We start from the raw sequence: 23,279 nt of genomic DNA on the forward strand, positions 1-23,279 counted from the left end.
CACGATCGAGATTACGATCGTCCATGAAACCTAGACTTAGGCTCTGGCTCCCAGACATGTTCGCAGCATGCCTGTCGTTATCAGGGGATGAATAAACTGATTAGTACGATAGCGACAGATAAGATTCATTTACGCATTCCCTACTTAATCCACTCTTGCGGAACACGACAGTTTTCAGTGCAATTCTTCCTGGAACCAATTGAAGTGTGAGAGTGCTTTCCAGGAGTGCTTTGTTTATCGCTTTACAGAGAATTCGATTCCGTCATTGCAGATCATAAAATGGGGATTTGTTGAAAGGAGGCATTTCTCTCTCAAGACCAGCAGGCTAAGAGGACGGACAGATAGCTCTGAACTTACTGAGAGAATATTCTACGTTTTTAAACAAATTTTTTATCATCCGTATTAATCCTTTCCGGAAGCCATTGGACCACCGAAGAGATGTAAGTAAAAACAGTAGTTACCGAGGTATCTTACGACTTATTATGTCTTATATTCACCGAAAATCACTTATTTTTAATGCGTGTAAGTATGTTGGGGAAACGTCATCCCTAATCTTGAAACATGGAAGGATATGGGTAACAAGGAAAACAGAAATAGTGGGAGCATTTTAAAGCGTGTCAGTAATGAGTAAGATCAGTGCTTATAGGCGAAGGAGGAGCGATTCAACACTAAGTGCGGCCAGTGCATCACTTATTGATAATTCTCCTGGCAGAGAACCGGATTTTTCTCTTGTGAGAGCAAAACCAAGACATCAGACATCACCAAAGCACAGGAAAATACTCACTCTCAACTAAAGGAGATACCGAAATTTCTCTCACACTTGAAAGGGAAACGGATCGTAGCAAGAGCGCTCCATTCCACTAACAGAATCGCTAAGGAGCAGAAATGAAACCAAGGGTTCGGAGAAATGTTGTAACAGAATAAAGAGCATAATATGCCTCTGTATCTTACGTCATAAATCTCCCCCATGAACAAAATAAGTAAAAAGGTCCGTAGACGGACTAGGCATAGTCTGGCGATGTCAAGGGCCAAAGGAATAGGTGTGGGTCTCTAGACCTAGGGTAAGACAATATCCGTGAGCGGTCCTGGCGGGAAGATATTTCGTAGCATTTGAACGATCAGAGGTAAAGATAATATCAAGAATATTTGATGCCTGATCATGGCGATCAGATGCATACGTGGCTGAGCGTTGTGTTGTGTGATGTATTCCATCTCATCAGTAAAGGTGAGGGCTCATTACCATCCACTCCGGTGTGGGTGGAATGCAGTCTCTCTGCGTTGTTCTTTTTTTTTTTAAGTATCCCAGGAGAGAAAATAGCGATGTTTTTCATTTCGGATGTTATGAAACTGATATCATTGCAGATTAATGCAATTCAGTACCTGGAAAATGTAAGCGGAGAAAGTGTTTCATATAAGAGCCTGTCTAGAGATTAAAAAATAAAGAGAATAAGTAAAAAGTTTTAAAAAGGCTCACAGCTAAAAGCATCGGAAAGGAGATATAAACGAACAGAAAATGGCAGTATCGTTGTACGTCGTAGGGCATTTAGAAGAATTATTTGTTTAAGACCACACCTAATAAATATATTTTCTTGCATAATATGTCGTCGTTTAATCTGCAATTCCAGTTTTAAGCGAGTTAAGTGAGAATTAGCAATACTGTTAAGATATTCAAGAATTTGCTCTAGATGAGGGAGAGTGACTGCGTTGCGAGCCAACGGGCGCGCTTTCGCATGAACCAATTTATTTAAAACGTTTTCTAGTTTACAAGTTATATAACCATGTAATAATGTATATATATATATATATATATATATATATATATATATATATAATGTGTATGTCAACAATGTACATACACGTATAACTTATTAAAAATGAAGCAGTTTAAAATGTAGAAACAATATATGGACCGTTAGGAAATTGAAAAAGGAAGTGGAAGATCTTTCGCCTCTACTCTCAGGCATTCTTAAGCAAATTATATACAACAGAAACATGATTACAGAGAAGACACGATTAAAAAAAATATGAAAGTCGTACAAAACCGCTTTAATTCATGCAAAGATCATTCATTACATTGGAGGTTGGTCTTCAGACGAGGAAGGATGTGTTAATAAAGGATAGGCTAAAGGGACGTTATCGGGAATTACTTATAATCCTTAGTTTCCCCTTCGAACGTCTTATACAGGATGGATTCATCTGTGTCTTGTAGTATTGCAGATTCTGCTGTTTTTTGGGGATTAATAAGTTCGGTGTGAATACTCACTTGGAGGCACAAAAAAGAGCACGATTCTTTTGGCCAGTTCCGCCTGAATATTTATGTTAATTCTTACATTTAATTCTACACTACACATTACCACAGGTGACAAATAAGAGACGGGGTGTAGTCTCCTATGGTCTGTACGTTTGTCGGTATTGTCCCTTGAGAGTATATTGTGATTTTTAGCCAAACCTTTTTTGAAGGCCACTCCTACCTCGACACCCGCTTGTGGGTGGATCTGTAGTCTCAAACGGCTGTGTATGTTCGTCAGGACTGTTTCTGTAGTATATAGGCCTATATTTGTGACTTCTAGTACTATGTATCAGCCCTTCGTCTTTGAAATAAAGTCGAAACCGGTCAGGACCTATGTTTCACCCGTGGTAATGTGTGATAAATAAATCACGTACAAAAGTGATTATATAATCATTAATTCTATACACGCCTGACCCAATAAAATAAATCACAGTAAAAAATATGGAATTTCATAAACAACAATTTCGTATGAGCATTTCTTTTTACAGTTCTTTCATGAGAAAAGATGGTATTTATTTTGAATATTTTCAGACTTCGTTTGGTGGACCCAAATTCGCCATAGAAACAGAAAAAACAAAATTTAGCCTATTAAGACGTCATAACATTCGGTATAAACAAAATCTGCAACAAAGATTATTATTATTATTATTATTTTATTAGGACATCATTGGTTATTATTAAATTCTTATTATCATTATTATTATTATTATTATTATTATTATTATTATTATTATTATTATTATTATTATTCGGAGGATGAACCCTATTCATATGGAACAAGCCCCCAAAGGGCCACTGACTTAAAATTCAAGCTTCCAAAGAAATATTCTGGTGTTCATTAGGAAGAAATAAGGGAAATGAGAAAATGCAGAAGAAAAAATATATTAATAAATAGATAAAAATGTATTAAAAGCTACTTGAAAGGAGAATATTAATTATTGGGTAAGTAATTCCATTACCTTCGCTTGAACTTCTGAAGTTCAATTGCACAAACACTACTCCTCAATTATTTATGATCTGAATTCCTGCATAAATAACAGAGACTATAGGACATTAGGAAACCAGCTTCGCTATCACTTTATTCTTCTCACCTGAAACTCGCCCTTTTTCCTAGTTTGTAACCAAATTATGTCTTTCGACAGGAACAGGAACGGCATGGACCACGACGGGTTGGGAGTGAGAGTGACGACCGACTCGGGTAATGTGACGTTTGTTAATTTGAATTGTTAGAAGGGTTAGACGCACCCACATATTGCAAAGACGTTGCTTGGTGTGCCAATTACAGATTATTATTATTATTATTATTATTATTATTATTATTATTATTATTATTATTATTATTATTCAGAAGATGACACCTATTCATATGGAACAGGCTCACCCAAGGGGCCACTGACTTGAAATTCAAGCTTCCAGAGAATATTAAGGTGTTCATTAGGAAGAAGTAAGAGGAGATAAAAGGGAAATAAAGAAAGAAGAGATCCCACTTATTCAATAAAAAATATAAATTAATAAATTAACTAACAGGTAATAATGTATTGAAATGCAAGGCGGGTAGTGTTAGGGTAGCAATGCATTACACCTTCGCTTGAACTTTTGTATTTAAAGAAACAGTTATTGAAGAACGAGAAAAGCAAAAGCGAGAATGATATATATATATATATATATATATATATATATATATATATATATATATATATATATATATATATATATATAACATGACTAATATATGTAGAGGAAGGGATGGGACAGCACAGCAGCCTGTGCGTTGTATCTTGGAAATTATGAATGTTTGTATCTAATAAGGACAGTGATGGTGGAGGAACTGCAAATAGTCAGAGAGTGTAGGAAATGAAAGTGTATATGATCCTGTGGCAAAGTCTGAGGACATAAGAATGTTGTGGGCAGAATGTCCTTGTTTAGATCTGAAATAGCCTGGGATAAAGAATGCACCTGAAGAGTAAAAGGTTTTCTAGCAATTTCAAGGGGAAACGATTATATAAGAAACAGAATATTGTCACAAACAAAATCTCTTTGACAGCGTTGCTGATGAATCTTTCCTTTCCAGTCGACCTTGGTGACCAGCCCACAATGGAATCGCTGGAAGCAGAGAAGAAGAAGCTGAAGGTACGCCTAGACGAAGCACGCGAAGCCCTCATCTGCCGGGTATGCCTCGACAAGCCAGTAGCAGCCGTCTTCATGCCCTGTGCCCATCTGAATTCCTGTCAGGCTTGCTCCATGTCCCTTACTTTGTGCCCAGTTTGTCGTTCGCCCATCCACTACGCTGCTCCTGTTATCATCGACTGATGGGATCAAGTGTGGCTGTTTCGTGTTCGTCAGTAACAGTTCTCTGTCAACAGTTGCTTCTTCAGGTTAATTTTGTTTTGCTTCAATGGGGCTTTCTGACTATTTTTCTTCTAATCTGTAATATGATCTGAATCACTTAAGGGAGGTCTAAGGTAAAGCTAAATTTGTCAGATTTTGTGGTCTTAGACCTATGTGTCTATCTGTGCTCGAAATGGTCATTCATCAAATTGCCTCCTAGTATAAACTAGAACTGTGTCAGCAATCGACGTAGCACGGCCATTTTGGTGACGGAATTGCAAATACTACAAGAGAAGAATGATAGACATTTTCTGTCAGCTATAACCTCAATTGTCTAGGTTAGCAACAATGATTATTTTTTTTTTTTGGAAAGCCAAATACGTCAATATCAATTGTCATCAGATCATCCAGTATAAAACTAACAATGACAATACCCACTGAACCTTTAACTTCTGTAAATATTTTTGGTATGTTATCCATTTACAAAGCAATGACTTTATTCGGTTAAAAGAACAGATGAAAGTATGCAAGAAGTATTTGTACATTGTTGATATATGAATCAAACTAATATATATATATTATATATATATGTATCAATATATATATAAATATATATATTTACATACTTGCTTTATGTAAATGTGAATGATTATGTGTCTTAATGTTTTGTATCTTCTGTTTTTCTGTCTTTTTCTTAGCTAAAAGCATCTCGGATTACCAGATAAAACAGCTTGGGATTAAACCAATCCATAAACTTAAACTGCATTTGACAACCAAGAACTTTAATTGAATGTTGTACGACAAAGAACCCCTTTCCGGCACAAGGTCATCTTAATGAAAACAGCAACAGAGAACTCAGAGATAAATCTTTTGTTGGAAAATTCTTATTAAAACTGTAAAGGAATAAAAAAAAAAAAAACCCACGATACGTAAGTGCCGAGCGCAAAACGCTCTGAGAACTCGAGACAGAAATAGCCGCAGTGAACGACTCTCTCTCTCTCAGCCCTCCCACTCTTGATAGGAAGTGTGTTATCTCTTTAAGGTATAACCGGACTATCATTCACACTCCAGCACTTACAGTAGATACAATTGCTCAAATATATATTTATAGCTCTTCTTTTATGCAATAAAAAAGAAACGTTAGAAAGAATAAAAGGTCTACTATGCAGTGTGACGTGGACTCAGAACCATGGTAGTTCCAAGCTGCCTTTGAAATATTGACAAAATATCCAATTATGCCTGACTCAGTTGGACTTAAACGAAAACCTCTACAAATTAATACGGTACACACGCACACACAGACACACACATACACACACACACACATATATATATATATATATATATATATATATATATATATAATATTATATATATATATATATATATATATATATATATATATATATATATATATATATATATATATATATATATATATATATATTTCACTTTTACGGTAACTGTTTTTAACTTCGATTCCCTAAGTGCAAAAATTAAAATATTAATTGTATTGTACTTCAATTTCTTTCCCTTTGAGCCTAAATGTATCCAGATTTGACTTTATTTCAAATTTCTTCCGCTTATTAAATACGATCTTCATGTCTCTTTTACTTAAATACACAATGTAATTCTTATAAACAATAAAAATACCTAACGAATAAAGGGCCTGGTGTGCAGCCTTTCAATGACCAAACCCAAATTTACTACCCTAATACTGTTCTTCTTGCATTTGATGCATTTTTTATCTATTTATTAATCTTTTTTCTTTTCAATAGTGGATCTCCTCTTTCTGTATTTCTCTTCCTCTCCCTCCACTTCTTCTGATGAACACCATAAGTAATAATAATAATAATAATAATAATAATAATAATAATAATAATAATACACAATAATAATAATAATAAAGATCACTCGTTGATGTGGCAATACCATAGGACACCAGAGTAGATCAGAAAGAAAGGAGAAAAATTTTTAAGTATCAAGACCTGAAAATCGAAATAAGAAGGATATGGAATATGCCAGTGGAGATTGTACCCATAATCGTAGGAACACTAGGCACGATCCCAAGATCCCTGAAAAGGAATCTGGAAAAACTGGATGCCGAAGTGGATCCAGGAATCGTGCAGAAGAGTGTGCTACTAGAAACAGCGCACATGGTGAGAATAGTGATGGACTCCTAAGGAGGCAGCATACAACAATGTACCCCGCCCCCATTAATTATAAAAACCACAGTCGAATAGGATGACTGTGATAAACAAAAAAAAAAATTAATAATAATAACAATAATAATAATACTGGTCCAAATAAAAAATGATTGGAAATCAAACACCGTCGCGTGACTTCACAGTTTATTTCACATGCATACAATCCAGCACAAAAATAGTTCTAGGATTTGAAACTATATATGGAATTCCCCACATGCTGCCATTCTTCCCACTCGGGGATTTTTGTAAATGACATATTTACAGCTCTATTTTTTTATTTATATATTCATTTTTTTTTTTTTGGTATACTGAGTCTGGTCTCCAAGACCTTCACCTATGTTTGGCATAAATATTTGGCAATGGCTATAAATTCTAGAAATTTGTAATGAAAGCTTTATTGACTATATAGATATATAGAAATGAAAATTGTTTTCACCATCAAGGTACAGAAACGAAATTTTATTCACTATCTATATATATATGGAAAATTGTATTCACTATCGAGATACAGAAACGTAAACTCTATTCACTATCAAGATACAGAAATGAAAACTGTATTCGTTATCTAGTTGTATGGAAATGAAATCTCATTCACTACTGAGATACAAGGAAAGGAGAACTTAAATCACTATTGACATATTTGGAAAAGAACTTTATTCACTTTCTGGACATTTTGAGCCGAAAGTTTTATTCACCTCTTAGGTATTCGTAAATAAAATCACTCTAATGCTTATATAAATGTCTGACTATAACACTTTATCCAATATGTAGATATCTGGAAATAAAAATTTCTTTATTAACTTTTTGGGTTTTGGAAATAAAAGATTTATTCCTATTTAGAAATCAGGGATATGAAAACTGATTCTCTATTGAGATGTATGAAGACAAAAACTCTTCAGTTTATTGTTTTGTGGAAATGAAAATTGCATTTAAAAAACTGGAAATGAAAACTGTTTCCACGATTTAGACACTGTGAAGCAAGAAAGTTATTATTAAAGCTTTTCTTTACAAGCAAAAACTTAATCAACATCTTTTGAGACATAGAAAAGAAAATATCACAACTTTTCTAGAACAGAAACAAAAACTAATGACTTGACTTACTATTTTAGAAGTTAATTTGTTTATTTCATCCAGGTCGTTAGAATATTAGAACAGGGGAAAATTAGGTATTAATTCAATAATTAATATATTCAAGGTCTTATTTACGATCGTTAGTTGCTCAGAAACGAAACACTTTCTCCATAGTAAAGCAAAAAGTATCTCCAGATTCAGTAACTGAAAAATGATTCACATTTAGAAAATATATGAACAACATATTTTTCCACTAGCTTCTCTTTAACACTTGTCAGTGATTGACACTTGAAGAATAAAAGACAGCTATTTTCACCTCATGAGTGGAGAGCAAAATGGTTTAACATCTGTTTCTTGCAAAATACAATTAGCAAACAGCACTGCAACGTTGCTAAGACTTCTCAGAATTCTCTCGCTACCTATTAAAATCATCGTGCCAAAAAAGCTTGCATTTTTCAGTTTTATACGTGGTCAGATTTTCTTCATTTATTCTCTAACTACAGATTACAAAATTTATAAAAAATTCCTATCAGCATGTTAATTTTTATTCTTCATTCCTACCTGTTACATTTTACAAAATAATGACTCCAACTCGTTAATGAACAATTTTCATTACGAAAATAACATTGCAAAAATTTTTCCAAATCTCGGTAATGACTTTTGGTCAGAATTTCATCCTTACATTACGAAATACAGGATTACACAAGACACTTAATTAAGTGTAAATTCCGGGATTGCATTTCTTACGGCAATATATCATTAAAACATCATAATCTACAGCTATGAGATGTAATGTCACATAGGGATTTTGAGTAAATATTGGTGCCTGAATACGAATGGACAAAAATAAAGGGTTGGGCACACCTAGGCCAGGAGAAACGAGGTCTACCCAACTGGGTGGAGTCGCCTCCCACCTGGGGTAACTACGTAGGCGATGACGTATCTTAGAGGTACCTGCTCATCACGGCAATTCACCTGCTGACGTCATAAGGAGGTAGACAAAGCTCCGCCTACATGGGGGATTTTGGGGGTAGTGAGCAGACCTTCTCTTTCTCTTGGCCTTGTGGCAGGCTATCAACAACCAGAAACGTGACTATGTTATCTAGCTGTTCTAGATGATGGATCAGAATGGTTTTAACCATCGTAAGAAGTGCAGTAATTGGTGAAAGGTTAGAAAGAAATATTTTTCTTTTTTCACACACGTACGAGGTAAACTGGGCCTTCGAGATGTGAAAACGTGTCACTAGAATTCTGTGATACATTCTCTTGAAAATTATTGACACGTTCCTTAAAACGACTGAAGGAAAACCGCAGTCTCCTGAAAATGATTGAATATTACACATTTCTGAAACCCTAATCAGACACCTTTTTGGTGAGATCATGAGAGAGAGAAGCAATGTATTTTACCTTACAACTTAATAAAGGTTATACATTTTTTCTAGTCTAAAAATAAAAAATACATATATTTGGTGGCTTACAACTAAATCATTTGTTGAGTTAATCAAATCATCTTAATTTATAGATATTTATATAGATGTTTATTCAACCTCCAACTTCCGCTGTTAAAAAAGTAATTATTTGAAATAGGAAAAATAAATTAGTAATGTTATTACTATATTACTGAAGGAAGATGATTATATTATGACCGTCTGCACGTAATATCCAAGCACCACTGCTGATATACTTAATACTTTGTATAAGAGAAAAAGAAATACGTAAAGGTTTGTTTAGATGATGCAAATACATGCATGCATACAAACACATACATACATAATGTGTATGTGTGCTTATATACTTAACATCTTCCATCCTCTAATTGGTGGGGTGTATGGTTTTTTTTCTTTTTCCTCTCCCTTTTTTTTTATCCTGTCGTATTTTGGTCTGGGCTACTTTCGGACAGAGTCGCCATTTCCGTCCCACTCTGCATCAGAAATAAATTTGAGTTTTTTTTTTTTTCATACGCATCGAAAAAAAAATTGTTAGCCTCGAAAAAAAAAATGTTCGCCTCTCAAAATGTTAAGCCTTGAAAAAATTAGCGCCGAAAAAATGTTAGCCTTAAAAAAAATGTTCGCCTTGAAAAAAATGTTAGCCTCAAAAAAATGTTCGCCTTAAAAAAAATATTAGCCTAAAAAAAAAGTTAGCCTCGAAAAAAAAAATGTTAGCCTCTCAAAAAAAATGTTAGCCTTGAAAAAAAAAGTCTTTGCCTCGAAAAAAAATATACGTTAGTTTTCAGCTGATAATATGTACCCTGAGGATGTGTACATAATTCACACAAGCGCCTCAATTTTTTTTTTTTTTTTTTTTTTTTTTTTTTTAAGATTTGCGACTGACAAGCATCGTATATCTGCGTGCAATGAAGTGCATGTAGCCAAATAAATTACTATGTATTTTAATGAATCTATGGAAAATAAAACTTAAAACATACCTGTCTGTATATACAGTATACATGTGAAAAAATGCATATATATATATATATATATATATATATATATATATATATATATATATATGTGTGTGTGTGTGTGTGTGTGTGTGTGTGCAAAAGCTGGCTTTGCAATTGCCAAAGTTCTGTTTATGCTAAAAGAAAAATAGATCTGCATCTGCCAAGGTAAATATTTAGTTATGCATAGTACTCTTTGCAAGGCCAATTTTAAGTATAATAATAGTAACAGCATCTGTACATAGATAAAAAATTCTAACATAAGCATTGGGAAGTGAGAGAGAGAGAGAGAGAGAGAGAGAGAGAGAGAGAGGAGAGAGTTAGAGGACAGCTACAATCCTGATATTTTTCAGTAGAGAGTTTGAGATTATAGGAAACAAACACAGTTTATGATATGGATGCTTGAAACAGCTACAATATATATATATATATATATATACCTGATATTTTCAAGTAGATAGGTTTTGTAGATAATATACACAAACAAACACACACATATATATACAGTATATATATATATGTGTATATAGTAATATATATACATATATATTGTATATATATATATATAATATATATATATGTGTATATATATATATATATATATATATATATATATATATATATATATATATATATATATATATATATATATATATTCATATATGTCATGTCTCTGTGCCCACTTATAACTATTCATTCTCTCTCTCTCTCTCTCTCTCTCCTCTCTCTCTCTCTCTCTCCTCTCTCTCTCCTCTCCTCTCTCTCTCTCTCTCTCTCTCTCTCTCTCTCTTCTCTCTCTCTCTCTCTCTCTCTCTCTCTTTCTATCACTCATGCTCTACAACCTATCAGAACTCACTTTATCTATTTCTCTTGTACGAGTGCAATAATTTTATTCAGATTCTCTTCATCCGATTATTTTCAGTCTGAATGCATAAATACAATCTTATAAAAGTACAGGAAGTTTAAAGTTATTTCTCTCACGCTTCCAAACCAGTAAGTTTTTTTTTCTCAAACTAACTTTTGAATATTGAAATCTTTGAGATTTCTGAGGCCCGGCGACTTCATAATTTCAGCGTACTCGAATAATGAATACATTAGCTGAAATTTTTATTCAGTTCTCTTCATCCGATGAGCTAAATGCAATCTTATAAAAGGAGGCGTAAGAAACTAACTTTTGAAACGCACGAAGCTGCCATATTCCTCGACCTTCTCAAGCGAGACCAAAACCACTTCTCCCCTGTCTAGTCTGCTGTACTTGAGGCAACACGGTGCTTTAAGAACACTGACCCGCGTTCTTCATTGCTGGATTCGTTTCAAAGGAATGTTATTTGTGCGCTGTTAGTGCAATGCGGAACGCTCGTCGAAGCCAAGAAATTCGCGGAAGCATTTAATGTGTACCTGTACTTACAAACTAGACTGCGATTTTTGTCCTGTCCGTTGATATTTAGTGCTCCTAACTGCCTTGGTTTTAAAAACCCAGAATTCTACTGCTCAGCGTAGACGTGGTTTAGGTATCCTGCCTCACGATCTAGACTGTGTCCTGGCTATACGGTTTATATAGACTGTATCGAACTATATACTTGCTTAGTGAAACTGGTTAATCAGGACTTGTCGGAACTGATGTGTCAGGCCAATCACTTCGCTGTCAATAACGGCATCGTTGTAGGGTTGCTTTGCTGTGTTCTTCTTTCGACCTTATTATTCCCACTACATTGCAGGGTCGGCCGCTCGAGTCAACTTCCTTCATCTATTTCTATTCTTTGCGTCTTCCTTCCCTTGTCTTATCTCACCCATATACCTCCTCACCACGTCCACCCATCTGATCCGCTGATGCACCACACTCCTCCCGGTCACTGGCATGTTCTTAGCGCTCTTGATTGGTTCCACCTCCTCTCCTCTTATTACACGACCATAGTATCTCAGACGAGATTCCCTAGCCCTCTCCTTTGCTGTGGTTTCTTACAAAACGGTCAATTTTCGTTGATGATTCTGCCTTTTCAGCCCTCGAGCGTATTTGTTTCTGTTACAAATAATGGAACTAGGTCGTAAAAACTCAAACCGCCGATACTGATACGGGTAAGAAATTCACACCTGTACTGTCATCTGAGTGACAACTGATACTAGTAAGAAATTCACACCTGTATTGTCATCTGGGTCACAGTTGATATTAGTAAGAAATTCACACCTGTACTGTCATCTGAGTGACAACTGATACTAGTAAGACGTTCACACCTGTACTGTTGTCTGAGTGACAACTGATACTAGTAAGAAATTCACACCTGTACTGTCATCTGAGTGGCAAATGATACTAGTAAGAGATTCACACCTGTACTGTCATCTGAGCGACAACTGATACTAGTAACAAATTCACACATGTACTGTCATCTGAGTGACAACTGATACTGGTTAGAAATTCACATATACATGACGATTTTCAATGTATCTAGATATCCGCTATGAAATCAGACTGAATTTTGTTACAGACACTGGTATCTAGATGAGCAAAGATCTGCGGGAGTTGTATGCACTTGACGCGGATTTTTCATTGTGATTACCGCCGATAATGATGTTTGGATCATGAACATTCCTTACCGAGTGATAAAAGTTGGAGAAATTGTCCGGTGAACTTGCTATACTTTGCATCAAATTAGACCCTGGAGGTAACATACATTTCTCTAAAGCGAGATGATGAGAATGGCTTTAAATACCGACCTCTAGACAACGAAAGCCTTATAGATACTGTACATTTATATTTACGGCCTGAGGACAATCTATGTTAATGAAACAGATCTCCGTGAAATGATTTTTCAAACGATCAATGGACAGAGCGCGTGCTTCGTTCAGCGTCTCGAATCTTATCTCGTTAGAATCCCTTGTTACAAACCACTTCATCTCTTGAGCTCTTTTTTCTGTATTTCCCTTTAATTCCTCTTACTTCTTCCTAATGAACACCATATTCTCATTTGGAAGCTTGAATTTCAAGTCAGTGGCCCCTTTTGGTGGGCTTGTTCCATATGAATGGGTTTCGTCTACTGAATAATAATAATAATAATAATAATAATAATAATAATAATAATAATAATAATAATAATAATAATAATAATAATAATAATAATAATGATTCAGTAGCCAGAGTTCCTAACTAAAATGGTCTGTTTCTGATCCCAGCTGATTTAGAATATTTAGTCCCGGATTGATCTGACGTTATGGGAGGCATCCTGATTTGATGCAACTTCCGGTAATTGTTCTTTGTTGAAAGAACTGGCTGTATAATTGGATGTACAATTAATTAACGATATATAGACAATTAACATCCGTCTGTAGGGCATTATATACTGTAGCTATCTCCGAACATAAAAATAAATGAGCTAATATCATAACTCCTTAACACAAAGATATAGAGGCATGTCATTATCACTGCTAACAATGCATTTGCAAAATATGCAAGAATGAAAAATAATTACTTGAAGAAAGTCACTTTCGAATTAAGCGTGAAAAGGATAATTTCAGTTTATTACATAGATAAATTTGCAAATAAATTTTTTCCCCACTTTATAGTTGTCACTGAGTTTTTTGAAACTCAAGAAACACACGTCCATATACTTTAAGTTAAGTAAGTACGTAGGCTATTCAGTTGCATTCAATTGTAAAGTGTCAAGGGAGTCTTCGTCGGTATTCCGATATCATAAAGTTCTATACGAATGAATTGAGATGTATTTGTGGCAAATACACATGTACACATACACGCATAGATATAGAGGCCTCTCTGTATCTATGCATACACGCACTAACACAAACACATCTCTCGCTTTCTCTCTCTCTCTCTTCTTCTCCTTCTCTCTGTCCAATCTGTCTCTTTCTGTCTGCCAATCTAAATTACAAGTCATTATCGCCAACCTCTTGATCAACTATCGGTTTTTTATCTTCGGAAGCAGCCGATGCGATTTTGGCAGTCACGTTCGACAACGTGTGCTGGACAGAACCGAAAACCGTGTTTCCGGCTGGGGTGGGCTCTGTCAGGAGAGTGGAGTAACTACTTACTGGTTCTCCCTCTCGCGAGTGATACTGGCCGTAGGCGAAGTACACCAACAAACCTGGAAACGGAAGATGGGAATTGAAAAAGAAGTGCGGATTGACGAAGGTTGATTCGTCGTCAGCCAGACGTTATTCACATTTCATTGTTTTTATTTATCATTTTGGAGTTATACTCTGTTTACAATCGTTAGCATGAGAAGGCATTTTGAAGCATATTCTCGAAGAATGTTTCATTAAACTGGAAACGGAAGATGGGAATTGAAAAACAAGTGCAGATCGACGAAGGCTGATTCATCGTCACCCAGACGTTATTTACATTTCATTATTTTTATTTATCATTTTGAAGTTATACTCTGTTTACAATCATAATATAAGGCATTTCGAAGCATATTCTCAAGAATCTTCCATTACTTTTAAGTTTGAATCACAATAATAAATCTGATTAACGATACAGCCAAGTCGTGTTGCTTGTCTGGACGCGTTCATGGTCGGAAGGATCCGAACGGCGCCACCTAACGGAAAAGCGCTACCTACTTACCGATAACCATCCAGACGATAAACCGTATCCACGTCATGGGGTTCAAGTGAACCATGAGAGCCACGTTGATGAAGATGGAAGTGAGAGGGAACAGTGGAACCAAGGGCACCGTGAAGGACAGAACCAGCTGGTTCTGACGGTGAGCCACGATGACCAGAACGCCTGCGGGAGATTTTTTGTAAAATTAGCGGATCTCAAGATGATTTCTCTCTCTCTCTCTCTCTCTATATATATATATATATATATATATATATATATATATAAAGACAAAATCACAAAGGACAGAGAAACAATGGGTACATGAGTCTTATGACTGTAGTCCTGCTAAGTAAAGGACGACAGTCAAAGGCCTCGCATCACTCCATAGTTTCTCTTTCCTTCAGGATTTTGTCTTTATTTATATATTCATCACGTTCCATATTTTCGTGATTCAGTTATACAAATATATATATATATATATATATATATATATATATATATATATATATATATATATATCTTTTACTTTTTGACTGACCAAGCCTTATGCCAGCACGGGCTCTTGCTCCTGAAGCAGACCGTAACGGTATATTTATCAGGTAATTGATGAGCAGTTGTTTCATGTCGTTTCAACGCCTGTCACTACGATAAAAATTCTAAGACACGGAATGGTACTCGGAGAGAGAGAGAGAGAGAGAGAGAGAGAGAGAGAGAGAGAGAGAGAGAGAGAAAATTTAAAAACTCACCATACATCATACCGTTCTATATCATCATCTATGATTTCAGCTTTCCGTTACACGTACCATACAAGACAGAACTTAGTTACATAACACGTCATCTATATCTATAATTTCGTCAATTACAACTGCGTTTTCATTTTTATGCTAAGAACTCTACGCAAAAAGTATATAGTTCACATTTCATTGTAAATTACACTCTTTTATTGACACTAATCAGCGTCACTATCAAAGCCACTGTAATTTTCAACTTTGCCGTAATCGGAGGAAAGTCGATAAACAAAGGCGATATTTGTAAAAACATCAAAACACCTGTGCCTCCGTAATCAGCTGGAGATTCAATAATATACTATAAGTAATGATTAGGAGTTAATGGCCTTTTTATTTTTCTGAAAAGAAAACTATTGTGCCGGCTTTGTCTGTCCGTCCGCACTTTTTCTGCCCACCCTCAGATCTTAAAAACTACTGAGGCTAGAGGGCTGCAAATTGGTGTGTTGTTCATCCACCCGCCAATCATCAAACGTACCAAATTCCAGCCCTCTAGCCTCAGTATTTTTATTTCACTTAAGGTTAAAGTTAGCCATACTCGTGCTTCTGGCAACGATATAAGATAGGCCACCACTGGGCAGTTGTTAAAGTTTCATGGGCCGCGGCTCATAAAGCATTATACCGAGACCACCGAAAGATAGATCTATTTTTGGTGGCCTTGATTATACACTGTACAGAAAACTCGATGGCGCATTTTTCACTTGTTGTGAACTACGTTCTACTCCCCTCCCCACTACACACGAGACCACTGCTTTTGCATGTGCTGGCATATGGCCAGCTTAATCTAACAACATTAATGACGGGATCGATGAGTAGTAACGAAAGTAAGGAACACTGTGCTGAGTACTCAGTGTTCAAATGCCATTCATGTATTTCTAATGCACAAGGACGAACAGCTTCTTGCCTCGATTCCAAGTGATCTTCATCAATAATTAGAAAGTCCCCAATGAACTGAGGATTGGAGAAGCCACGCTGGTGATAATCTTTTACTTTACCATTCTCCTTAATATTTGCAACAAATCAGCGACACTAATTCTTCTTCAATTCCAATCGAGTCGTCAATCAATGCTGCAGCATTGATAAACATATCATTTCAACTCCAACACTTCTCTTCACTCATTCCCCCCTCCCTCACAATATCTTGTTCTATATAAAAAATTATAACTTCCTTTTCCCCTATTTCTGATCACCGTGTCCATTTACAAGCAAAGAAGCAGCAGGAACATGACACCCTCTTGTCAGCCAACATCTTTTACATCAAACCAGTCACTCGCCCACCTTAGTTTTCCTCTAAAATATTTACTCATATCGCTTTGGATTACTAGATATAAGAAACTTCCCCTAGGGCATGAGACCTGTGTCAGGCAACTAGACCTATAGAAACTATTGTGGCAACGGTATGAGACCTGCAGCAGGCAACTAGACCTATAGAAACTATTGCGTAGCAATTATGGGTCCTGCAGCAGGCAACTGACCTATAGAAACTACTGTAGCGGCGGTGCCCAGGTCCTGCAGCAGGCAAATCAGGCTTATAGAAACTTTTGTGGCATGGTGCCTGGGACCTGCGGCAGGCAACTAGACCTATAGAAACTTCTGTGGCAACGGTATGAGACCTTCAGCAGGCAACTAGACCTATAGAAACTATTGTGGCAACGGTATGAGACCTGTAACAGGCAACTAGACCTATAGAAACTACTGTGGCAATGGTATGAGACCTGCAGCAGGCAACTAGACCTATAAAAACTACCATTGTGGCAACGGTTCTCGCTTAACTTACTAAATATTAGAACACCGATGAGAATAATGGCTATGATGATAGCCCAGGCAGCAGGGTAGGGCAGAGCCAGGAAGTCAGAGCCCCACTGCAGGAGGACGCAGAAGCTGGCGCTGGTGATGGTGAAGAGGACGACAGCCCAGGCTACCACGGAACCGCCCTCTCGCTCGCCCACGACCTTCGTCAGCCACCGGCACGAGGCTCGGAGTTCGCCTCCCTCGCCGTCAGTGGTTTCCTGAGGAAATGAGCTCTGCCGTTTAGCTTCGTGTCAGTGGTTTGACTAAATGAATGAATCAAAGATTTTTGGTATACACACACACACAGTGCATTTTAAACATTACAGGTATACACTGATGGATAAATTATGTAAATATGTTCAAGTAATAGATAATACACACACACACACACACACACACACACACATATATATATATATATATATATATATATATATATATATATATATATATATATATATATATATATATATATATATATATATATATATATATATATATACGTTAAAATATATTTTATATATATATATATAATCAATATCCACAAAAGCTATTTTCAACAGAATCTGATGGGTAATGGAAAAAATTCTTACTGTTCAATGTAAGCTATTTGTTTCACCATTTCAATCAGAATTTAAATGGCACAATTCAACTGTTATTGACTAAAATTGTTCCTCCACAAATCCAAGAAATATTTTATATAAATATTTCAAATTAAAAAAACCTGGAAAAATCCCAGTACATTATAATGATAGCAATTATTTCGAAAAATTATCTAAAGTTAGCAAAATGTCTTTAGATGGATTAAGATAATAGTTTTTTGTTGTGGTCACAACTTTATAATATCATCAACTTACTTTGGGCGTGGGCGTTGTGGGCGTGGTTAAAGTGCCCGGTGTTGGAGCCAGTGAATGCGTGGGGCTTTTAATGTTGCATCTGCGAAAAAAAAAATAGAGAGGATTCAGAATTAAATAATTCCTGCGGTTCAAAATCCAGGCATCGTCATACACGAGTTTATATATATATACATATATATATATATATATATATATATATATATATATATATATATATATATATATATATATATATATAAATATATATATATATATATATTATATATGAATAATCAACACACAATCACGTGTATGAACAGAAATAAATTTCTGACTCATCAGAGATCAGACAGGTTCCAACTTCTTTTATGACTCGTGTGGCCTAGTGGGCAGCGCCCTTGCCTCAATTGAAAGACCTGGGTTCGATCCTGATGTGAGTCAGGAAATTTATTTCTGACTCACACATATATATGTATATATGTATATATATACTGTACATATATATACACATATACATATATATATACTATATATATATATAATATATAATTTATATATAATATAATATATATATATATATATATATATATATCATATGTATATATACAGTAAACACATGTATATATATGTGTGTCTGTGTGTGTAACTGTTTCAGTTAGCAATGTCTCCGGTGCAAAATTTACTTTGGATGTAGTTTCTAAAGCCTTTTTGGGTGATGGATCAATCTCCATTCAGCTCTGCTAAAAAACCAAAAAACAAAAACAAAAATTTGTCCCTTTCTTAACAAATATCGCATCAATCGGGCGACTGGGTCAGTTCTATCCTGTTTGGACCCGTTCGGATCTCATGGTCATGGCGCAGATTGCCAAATGCACGATAATTCAATTTCTTCCACAAAATCAGACTAAATCTAGTTTTGGAACATAATAATCTCTGAGCTAAAATATATATTTTCCATTGTTATATACCTTTAATATACCAGTTTACCCTTCATAAGAAACAATCTATAAACTGCAATTTTCATGTGCATGTTTTCTCAGGATACTTGAATTCAGCCCAACGGATCAAACGCCACTGTCGTGTCTCTCCAGAAAAAAAAAAAAAATTAATATATAAAAGTTTTCTGTATTTTCGTCACGGCGTGAGAGCTTTCTGCTCCGTCATGTAATTGTCCTGCCAAATGTGGTTCTCCCATCCTCTTGATAGCTATGAAATCCATCATTTCTCTTGCATAAACATTTCTGGAGAGATTACATTATTCAAATCTCAAAAGCTAGCTATGATATATCGGACACGTTTATTCCGAGATGAGGTTTCTTCTCTACACATTGTCAATAGGCCATTTCGCCTCAAAGGCTTCTACTGAATTTTAACCACCTCTATTTGGAATATTGTTCCAACACGGGTGACCTTTCCGTGTCTTCATTCTTGACGTGATTAAATCAGAGGCAGACCAATGAAGCCAAGGTCATTGGTTATCAATGACCTTAGATCGTCGTCTCGCATCATGGGGATGTCTTCTCTCTCTCTCTCTCTCTCTCTCTCTCTACTATTTAACATTGTTCCACTCTCGAGGAGCTTGCTTGAGCTGATTGAGAGCGCCTCGAGATCACTGGTAAACCAATGAACAGTGACAACATTCATATTTTTATGTATACCTTGACTGAAATATATTTATATTCCCCCGACATTTAGCTTACAGAGATCTAAAATCCTTTGACTGAACTGTTTGAAATCATCTCTTCGCTTATAATCCATGCTGTGGAATTCTTCTCAACCCACTATTTCCCATGATTCCCGGAACTTTCTTTCCTCCGAGAAGCAGGTCTATTCTTTCCTTCAAATCAGGACAAAGTTGCCTAAATTTAAGTTATGAAGCCATTAGAAAAAAACAGATTAATGACTGTGAGACTGTTATTTCTCCAGTAACTACTGTAACTAATACTGGAGAACAAGGAAAGGCCTTCCCATGTTATAAAACTATTAGCTGAAGCTGTTGCTGGGACCTGTGAGGTCATTCAGCGTTGAAACTGAAATTGACAAGTTCTGAAAGGTGTAACAGGAGGAAAACCTCGCAGTTGCACTATGAATCAGTTATATGGAGAGGGTGGACAGTAAGATGGAAGAGAGAAAACGTGAACGGAGGTACAGTAAAAAGAATGAAAGGGGTTGCAGCTAGGGGCTGAAGGGACGCTGCAAAGAACCTTAAGTAATGCCTACAGTGCAACACGTGAGGGGCACTGAGGGCACTAACCCCCTACGGGATTCGTTACTTGTACCCCTGTGACCCAAAAACCGTCTTTTCAATGTTTTCCTTCTCCAGACCAACGTTTCAAATGACTTCATGATCACCTGTACTATATTGCAATAGAAGGAGTGTAACATCGCTCTCTTCCCTTACCTAGACGCAGGCTGGTACCGCAAGATAATCACCGAGGCACTGACGATGGTGTACGCCATAAGGGTACCGATGCTCATGAACTCCACCAACTTCTCGATGTCGAAGACCAGGGCGATGAGCGCCGAGAAGAATCCACACAAGATGAGGGTGATTACGGGGACCTGCGATCAGAAGGGTGAAATCGGACAGTGCTCACCAGAAATGTCGTATTAAAATGCAGGGACTTTAGGAAAAAACCTAAATGTAATGATATTCAAAAGGTGGGAAGTATAAGTTTGATCTTTAGACAAGCATAGTAAGTGTCTTGTCAAGTGTCTTTGTGCATAATTTTACAGGAAAAAGGTTCAGCAATTTGAAATGGGGCAGATTTTTAATTTGTAACATTTCCCCAGAGAGAGAGAGAGAGAGAGAGAGAGAGAGAGAGAGAGAGGAGAGAGAGAGAGAGATTAAGTATACCTTAGTTTTACCAGACTACTGAGCTGATTAACAGCTCTCCTAGGGCTGGCCCGAAGGATTAGACTTATTTTACGTGGCTAAGAACCAGTTGGTTACTTAGCAACGGGGCCTACAGAGAGAGAGAGAGAACAATTACTCACCTTCGTTTTCTCAGAGACGCGAGCCAACCATGAGAAAAGCAATCCGTCGACAGCCATGGCATAGACGCACCTCGGAAGACTGAACAGGGAGCCAAAGAGAGTAGTCGTCATGCCGCAAAGGGCACCTACGCTGACGACGTACTTAGCCCACGTTGCCCCGTGGGCGGCAAAGGCATCTGGCAGGGCAGCAGCCGGGTTAAGGGTGTAGTAAGGAACCATGAGCGTCAGCGTGGCGCCAACCAAGATGTACCCTATGGTCACAATCGTCATGGAAACCAGAGTCGCCCTGGGGATAGACTGCGCCGGATTCTTGGCCTCCTCACCCGCCGTGGCGATGCTGTCGAACCCGACGAAGGCGTAGAAGCAGGTGGCAGCTCCGGCGATGATGCCGGAGGCACCGAAGGGCGCGAAGCCCCCCTCCTGATTCCAGTTGCTGATGTCGGCGAAGGCCATGCCCACGATGATGACGAAGAGCATGACGCAGAGGTTGATGAGGGTGAAGATGGAGTTGAAGTAGGCCGAGCCCTTGACCCCGAGCGTCAGGAAGCCGCAGTAGATCAGCGTGACGGCGAAGGCCAGGAAATCCGGGTATTCGGATAAGTATCCGGAATGCAGGACGCCTATGGTGGACTTCGTCGCGTTGCTGATTGTGCCGTTGAAGAGGGAGTCTATGTAGCCCGACCAGGCCCTGGCTACTGAAGCGGCACCTGCAGAAGAAAATAAGTAAGTAACAAAATACTCAAAGGTAATTAAGATGTAATAGAACTTGAAGACTTGATGCCAGAGTTCTACGGACACTTCAATTTATTATGATGAACTCAATCTATGTGCTGAATAGGTGAAACGTATCATTCTTAGAAAGACAAATATGTGAGCAGATATCATACAGCATTGAAAGGAAACACAGCGTTTATGCACGTTGACAGAGTGTGCAGTATCTTTGTATTGTAAAAACACAGCCTTTATTCATATTTTTCCCGTGTGTAACAAAGATAGTCAATAATTAATAAACCCCAAGTTCAGAGTTGACATCGTCCAACCCGGGCCAGCCTCTCTCTCATCCCTGGTTCTTCTATAATTATGCAGAATGAGGTACCTTTGTCTCATCTTCGTGACCTACTTAACCTACCGGGTTGGGGCGTTTCTTATCGACCCCGTAGCGGGTTAGTTGCCGTCAGTGAACCTCATGCGGTGCACTGTAGGCATTACTTAAGGTCCTTTCGCTCCTTTTACTGTACCTCCTTTTATATTCTCTTTCTTCCATCTTACTTTCCACCCTCTCCTAACAACTGATTCATAGTGCAACTGGAAGGTTTTCCTCCTGTTACGCCTTTCAAACCTTTTACTGTCAATTTCCATTTCAGCGCTGAGTGACCTCGTAGGTCCCAGAGCTCGGCCTTTGGCCTAAATTATATATTCAATTAAATTCGATTCAATTTCTTATCGACCCTCCCTTATATGACAGTCATTTCTGAAGTGGCTACATAGTAAGTTATGTATCTGCAGAAATCAGAATGCATATACATAGCAGATGTTAGTTTACCCTGTCTGTTAGCAGCCATTACAATGCGGGTAGTGAGGCAACAGGCAATGTACTATTACGAAAGAAAGCTTACTAAGGGTAAATGAATCAATATTACCATAGTCATCATCACTATAGCGGATCCAGAAAAATTTCATGGGGAACCCAATTTATATATATATATATATATATATATATATATATATATATATATATATATATATATATATATATATATATATATATATATATATATAATCGATTTTATTTTAATCATTTTTATATTCATATTTATGTTATCTAAATCTTCAATATTATTATTTTATCATTATTTTTTCATGGGGTGGGGTTGCACGTGCCCCGGTAACGCCCCCGCCCCCCCCACCCCCTGCCGGACCCGCTAGTGGTCAGCATGTCAACTCTCCGCCCCAATATGTACCGGTCCTGAGATGTAACCGAG

General features: G+C 36.9%; 2 protein-coding genes across 4 annotated transcripts in view; one reads left to right on the top strand and one right to left on the bottom strand.

Moving 5' to 3' along the window:
- Nucleotides 1–137: 137 nt before the first annotated feature.
- LOC136844326 (E3 ubiquitin-protein ligase MYLIP-A-like) lies at nt 138–5,537 on the top strand. The gene is made up of 3 exons (XM_067113306.1): nt 138–440; nt 3,433–3,488; nt 4,362–5,537. Coding segments are annotated over exons 1-3 (297 nt in total). The 5' UTR covers nt 138–438; the 3' UTR covers nt 4,601–5,537.
- Nucleotides 5,538–7,456: 1,919 nt separating this feature from the next.
- Nucleotides 7,457–23,279, bottom strand: part of LOC136844329 (cationic amino acid transporter 4) — an 87,614-nt gene continuing 71,791 nt past the window's right edge. For 2 of the 3 annotated variants that reach the window (XM_067113311.1, XM_067113309.1), the window contains exons 4-10: nt 21,298–22,004; nt 20,702–20,862; nt 18,322–18,400; nt 17,451–17,682; nt 14,910–15,071; nt 14,234–14,430; nt 7,457–9,817 (exon numbers count right to left, since the gene is read on the bottom strand). In XM_067113311.1, coding sequence (XP_066969412.1) covers nt 9,758–9,817; nt 14,234–14,430; nt 14,910–15,071; nt 17,451–17,682; nt 18,322–18,400; nt 20,702–20,862; nt 21,298–22,004 — 1,598 coding nt within the window. In that variant the 3' untranslated portion in view covers nt 7,457–9,757. The remainder of the gene's footprint in view (nt 9,818–14,233; nt 14,431–14,909; nt 15,072–17,450; nt 17,683–18,321; nt 18,401–20,701; nt 20,863–21,297; nt 22,005–23,279) is intronic. The other variant, XM_067113312.1, reaches the window with a different exon arrangement.

Source organism: Macrobrachium rosenbergii, chromosome 12 (genome assembly GCF_040412425.1).
Source record: "Macrobrachium rosenbergii isolate ZJJX-2024 chromosome 12, ASM4041242v1, whole genome shotgun sequence".
In the NCBI taxonomy this organism is placed as follows: domain Eukaryota; kingdom Metazoa; phylum Arthropoda; class Malacostraca; order Decapoda; family Palaemonidae; genus Macrobrachium; species Macrobrachium rosenbergii.

What these genes read in the sequence shown, in the direction of transcription:
- LOC136844326 (XM_067113306.1), top strand. An exon ending in GAGAGTGACGACCGACTCGG is followed by an intron (nt 3,489 to 4,361) that starts GTAATGTGACGT and finishes TTTCCTTTCCAG; the next exon opens with TCGACCTTGGTGACCAGCCC.